The 5256-nt window shown below is 41.1% G+C and overlaps 1 protein-coding gene across 3 annotated transcripts in view; it reads right to left on the bottom strand.

Annotated features, from left to right (window-relative positions):
• LOC107642418 (formin-like protein 14) overlaps positions 1-5256 on the bottom strand; it is an 8017-nt gene that overhangs the window by 2391 nt on the left and 370 nt on the right. The window contains exons 2-13 of one of the 3 annotated variants that reach the window (XM_021122794.1): positions 4542-5245; positions 4189-4410; positions 3295-4060; positions 2499-3252; positions 2113-2239; positions 1608-1679; positions 1366-1464; positions 798-839; positions 620-700; positions 497-547; positions 335-416; positions 103-197 (exon numbers count right to left, since the gene is read on the bottom strand). In XM_021122794.1, coding sequence (XP_020978453.1) covers positions 103-197; positions 335-416; positions 497-547; positions 620-700; positions 798-839; positions 1366-1464; positions 1608-1679; positions 2113-2239; positions 2499-3252; positions 3295-4060; positions 4189-4410; positions 4542-5245 — 3095 coding nt within the window. Of the gene's footprint in view, positions 1-102; positions 198-334; positions 417-496; positions 548-619; positions 701-797; positions 840-1365; positions 1465-1607; positions 1680-2112; positions 2240-2498; positions 4061-4188; positions 4411-4541; positions 5246-5256 lie in introns of those variants that run through there. The other 2 variants (XM_016345767.2, XM_016345769.2) reach the window with 2 other exon arrangements.

Raw genomic sequence — 5256 nt, 5'->3', positions numbered from 1 at the left:
TCTCCTATAAATATATTTTCACACGGATGGAGCAGAGCAAAATTATGTCAAAGATATCATAGTATAATACAAAATATTGTTCAAAGATTTTGGTATATCTACCTTGCACAAATAATGCATCAAAGTCATTTTGTTATTTCTTGCACGAGTATCAGATAACTTGAGAAGGCTATCCAATTTGAATCCAACTGCTGATCCTGCCATTGATAAAACGTAAAATATAATCTAATCGGCATGGTTGAAACTATAATTTTATAATAAATATTGAGTTGAACCAGGATGCAACACAAATCTCAAATATAAGACAGTCAAGTTGGAATGGAGTAATAGATACCCCTTGCTGTTCCCTGATTCAGGGCATTGCCCAAGGTAAGAATAGTCTGCATTATCTGGCGTAATTTCACAGATTCTTTCACCTGTATTATAAAGCAATAACATGAGTATAAGCTTGGTAATTCTTTCATTTTTTTTCCAACTAAGAGCCATTAAACAGTACCTCTTTAGCAGCATTGTTGATTGTATTCAAATTTTTCCTCAAATCATTCACCTGAAGAAGCAAGAAGAATTTGTCTTTAAGAATGAAAAGCAATATAGGATAATCATAAACTGGATAGCATACCTGAGAAGAAAAGTTGATTTTGAAAGCAAACACCCTTAACTTGGATTCTACTCGTGGAACCTTCATCAGCTCCATAAAAAACTGATAGGGGTCATCAGAATAAGAACTTCGTTAGAATTAATGTAGGCATTGTAAAGAACTAAACGTTCATTGTTAAGAACAAAAAGCAAGAAAGAACCTGTTCACATTTTCCAAGCATATCCTTGTCCCCTTTATAATTCTGTAAAACAGAGACATTTCAGCTGGGGAAAGAACAAAGAAAAAGTTCCTTTTCCATATTAAACAAGGAAGCATGTCATACAAATATTAGAAACTTTTTACATTTAATTTTTGAGCAATTTCTTGTTTTTTAATGTGCCATTGGGAAGATTTCCAGTTTACTTAAAAGGTTTAATCTGAAACTGTTCATGCATATATATATATTTTTTTTATCAAAGACACCTAACCATTAGCAAACACACAGTGTGAATTTCAAAACCCTAAAAAAAATGAACTAAGGTTAAGAGGATGCACAAATATGCATATGGCCTAAATGAAGCAAAAATGGGAAAGTCCATCTATGCAAGTAACAGTGATATGATTCAAGATTTTTAACCTGGAATTGAGTATATTAAGCAAATGAAGATATTTGCAGCCAAGATACAATTCATAGAAATACCAAATCATATGCATTACATGAAGTTATACCTTACAGTTCAGACAATTTTTGATAAGTTAATGCACACGAGAGTAGAAGAGTGGTGTACCTTCAACATCTCCATCTCTTCCTTGGTGGGACAGAACTTGATGAGATTCTCAACCTGATCAATATCCAGAACAGAAGAATCCAATGCTAGAACAGCATTCTGAAACCCAAATAACAAAAAATGACAAATGTTAGAGCAAACATGAAAACTAATGCCCTCGATCAAGCTATATCCAAATGAAAAGTGCCCTAAAAAAAAAAAAAGACAACCAAGCAATTGAACAAAACGATAGAGAAACTTACCAGCATATCTGGCAAAGGAATTTTGATTTTGGAGAGCATTATTTCACAATTATATGCTCTACGCAAGTCAATCTGGCAGAGGAGATAAAGAAAAAGGATATATTAGCCCTTGTTCAATTGATAACATACGCTAGACAAAAATTGAAACGAAAAAAAAAAAGAAAGAAGACGAAGTATTTGCATTAGATTTCCAGAGCACACAATCATACTCATAGAGCAAACTGCAATATGGAATATTTGTTTGTCAAAAAACTACATATTAATCCAAATAAAAAAAATTCTTTTTACTTTTTTAGCATTCATTATACTTTTCCCATATTATTTTGCTTCTTCATTTACAATGCAATTGGAGAGAATAGACAAAGTCTCTCAGTAGAGTTTTTATTGATGTTTATTATCTCTTGGGTACCAGTCCCATTCAAGAGTACTCTAATTATGAACAGGCATATGAACCCTTAAGCAACAGGTTGTTAAACAAATTTATGCCACTAGAGAAATTGCTTACCAGTTGTACTTTCTCGGGTTTGTTGATATTAGAACCGCGCCGACCTCCAACTTTAGCATTGCTCCCATCAGAAGCAGATGCTGCTGAAAACAGGCTCTCAAGTTCTGATATATCTATTTCAGGGGCCCTAACACAAAGTTTTATGATTTGAATCAGAAGTGCTAAATTGAAATAGCATCCCACCCATCCTAGGTCCTGTCGAAAGAAAGTTAGGTGGGTGGAGAAGACAGGAAATTCTAACAAAAGGCCCAATTGCCCAACCATAGTGCAAAAATTACAAAAGGAAAGAGTTTTCATAAAATGACAACTCCGATGTATTTTATGGGATAATTACAAGGAAACTTACTGTAATATTAGAATGAAAATACTAATTCGGTAATCACTACCTTGATTCATTATCTTGCTTTTGTGAATCAGCCCATAAACTCCCTTGTGCTGCTCGGGCAACTTTCACCCAATGAAGGGGCTTCAACATAGTTTTCTTAGGTGCATTAACAGTTGCACCAGTACCTCGGCCTCTTCCAAGACTTGCTGGTGCTAAAGAACCTTTGCCAGGTGGTGGTGGCACACTAGAGGCCCTGCCTGCAGGAGGTGGAGGAGGTATAGGTGTTCCACTACGACCAACTGGGGGAGGAGGAGCATTTGGAGGCTTTGGTGCAGCTGGTGGGGCTGAAACTGTTCGAACACCTGGAGGTGGAGGTGGAGGTGGTGGACCAGGACCTTTTCGTACAGACCCTGGAGGGGGTGGAGGTGGCGGTGGTGGGGCTGATGTTAAACTTGTTCGCACAGGTCCTGGCGGAGGGGGAGGGGCAGGTGGTGGAGTTGAACTTGCTCGTCCTGGAGGTGGTGGAGGTGGAGGAGGAGCTGGTGGGGTTGAACCTGCTCGTCTAGGTGTAGGTGCTGAAGGAGGAGGAGGAGGAGGTGGAGCAGGTGGGACAGTACTTGCTCTTACAGGTGGTAGAGGTGGTGGAGGTGGTGGGGCAGAACCTGTTCTTGTAGGCAGTGGAGGAGGTGGAGGCGGAGGCGATGGGGATGAACCTGTTCTTATTGGTGCTGGAGGAGGTGGAGGTTGAGGTGGTGGGGCAGAACCTACTCTTGCAGGTAGTGGAGGTGGTGGAGGTGGAGGTGGTGGTGCTGAACCTGCTTTTGCAGGTATTGGAGGTGGAGGTGGTGGTGCTGAACCTGTTCTTGCAGGTATTGGAGGAGGTGGAGGTGGAGTTGGTGGAGCAGAACCTGTTCTAGCTGGTATTGGAGGAGGTGGAGGGGGTGGAGGTGGGGCTGAACCTGTTCTTGCAAGTACTGGAGGAGTAGGTGGAGGAGGTGGTGGTGGTGGGGCTGAAGTTACCGGATCATGTTCACTAGACATTGGTGGAGGTGGAGGTGGAGGATGAGGGGCATGTGCTGGAGTTGGAACCAAAGGTTGTGTAGCAGGAACTGATAACGGTGATGATGGAGATGAACAAGGAGAATATTCATTGCTTGGAACATGACAAATTGAGGGCCCATTATCTGTCAATGACTGATCAGGTGTTGCTGAATCGCGATTTTCATGATTACCACCATGATTCTCAAAAGCTAAATGGATTGAATCAGGGATGTCAGGTGTCAATAATTTTGGAGTATCAGAAGACAACCTGGGAACATCAAAGGCCTCATCCGAACTATCAGCAGTGCTTGATTCATTATTTTCCTCGTCGGAGTCAGCAGGCGATGAATACCAACTTCCTTTTCCTTGCAATCTTGAAAACTCTTTGACATCATTTAGGACAGTTAATTGTTTAAGAAGCCAGACAGCAGCAGCATCACCACTATCAACCCAATCTACGCCACTAAACAGTTCTTGAACCCGTGAAAACGCTTCAATGGGCAATCCACCTTTCTCCTCACCATTTAGCATGGTTGTGGGAGCCCGTTGAGGACTTACATTTTCTACCTCTCCAAACAAAACCTAAATTCAAGAAGTTCTAAATTGTCAGGATAATAACAGGTACCCTCACTAGAAAGAAAAACTCAGCCATCCACAAGTAATCGAAGTCTTAGTTTTCCATACAATCCTAAACTATAAAAAGCACTCACCTCAGCCCTGAAGCCTTTTGGATACCGATCCTTTGAATCCCAAAGAATGTCCAAGTTATCAGCATTCAGCATCAATATATTGGACCGAATAAATGCTGTATTAAACATTACACGAAACATCATCACCTCCCTCTCTGGATCCAAATCCAAATGAACGCACTCTAACACCACATCTCCTTGAACTAAACACTGAATATCAATCTTAATCACATCGCAGTCTGCCTGATAATAAAAAAGTCAACACAGAACACAGCCTAACATCAATTAAAAGCAACATAAATTTAATACAACAAAAAATCAGCCAAAAATGCAAAACAAATCAATCAAGCAAACAAAACAACTCCACACAGAACCTGGCGGTAATGCCGCAAGCTCTTCTTCTTCTTATGCATTGAATATATCATCTGAGTGGAAAGCCCATCCTTGCTGAGCAAGTTCCTACCAAATATCCTAATCATCGGCCTACACCCATTCTGCAAATCAAAGCCTGGAATTGCCCTCAAAATGAGACAATCCAGCGACAGTGCGCGCTCCGGAGGCGGCCACCCCGGTGAAATATTCCGCCTCGCCACATACTGAATGTATCGAAGCTGAGAGGGCAAAGGGTTCAAAGGCGACAAAAGCTGCAACAAACCCTTTGGTGCCTCCCTATGAACCATCTCAAGCGCCCTTTTTTCACCACTATGAACTTTCCTAAAGACAAGTAAACTAGCTAGTAGAAATGCAAGTAGGGGCCAGCCCCCTCTTTCACAGTGAAACAAAATCACATTTTGATGGTTCCCTAAGTTTAACCAACTATCACAGACTCTAAGAAAGTGCTGAACAAGAGAAAGGGGCAAAATTGGAACACCCTCGTACTGCTTTGGGTAATCCATGACGACAACATCGTATTCTGTGAGAAATTCAGCGAATTGGCTGCGCCTCTCGCCGTCGCGGAAGTTGAATGCAAGGAAAGAAGATTCTGGAAACTCCTCATGGAGCTCCGTGATGATCTCGTGGAGGTGCAGCTGGTACATTCCTTCGGGCAACACTTCGGTGGAGAAACACGAATCGAAAACTGCACAATAT

The sequence above is a fragment of the Arachis ipaensis genome, chromosome B05 (assembly GCF_000816755.2).
Source record: "Arachis ipaensis cultivar K30076 chromosome B05, Araip1.1, whole genome shotgun sequence".
Taxonomy (NCBI): Eukaryota; Viridiplantae; Streptophyta; class Magnoliopsida; order Fabales; family Fabaceae; genus Arachis; species Arachis ipaensis.
The sequence above is the reverse complement of the archived record's forward strand: the minus strand, read 5'-3'. Positions and strand labels throughout refer to the sequence as shown.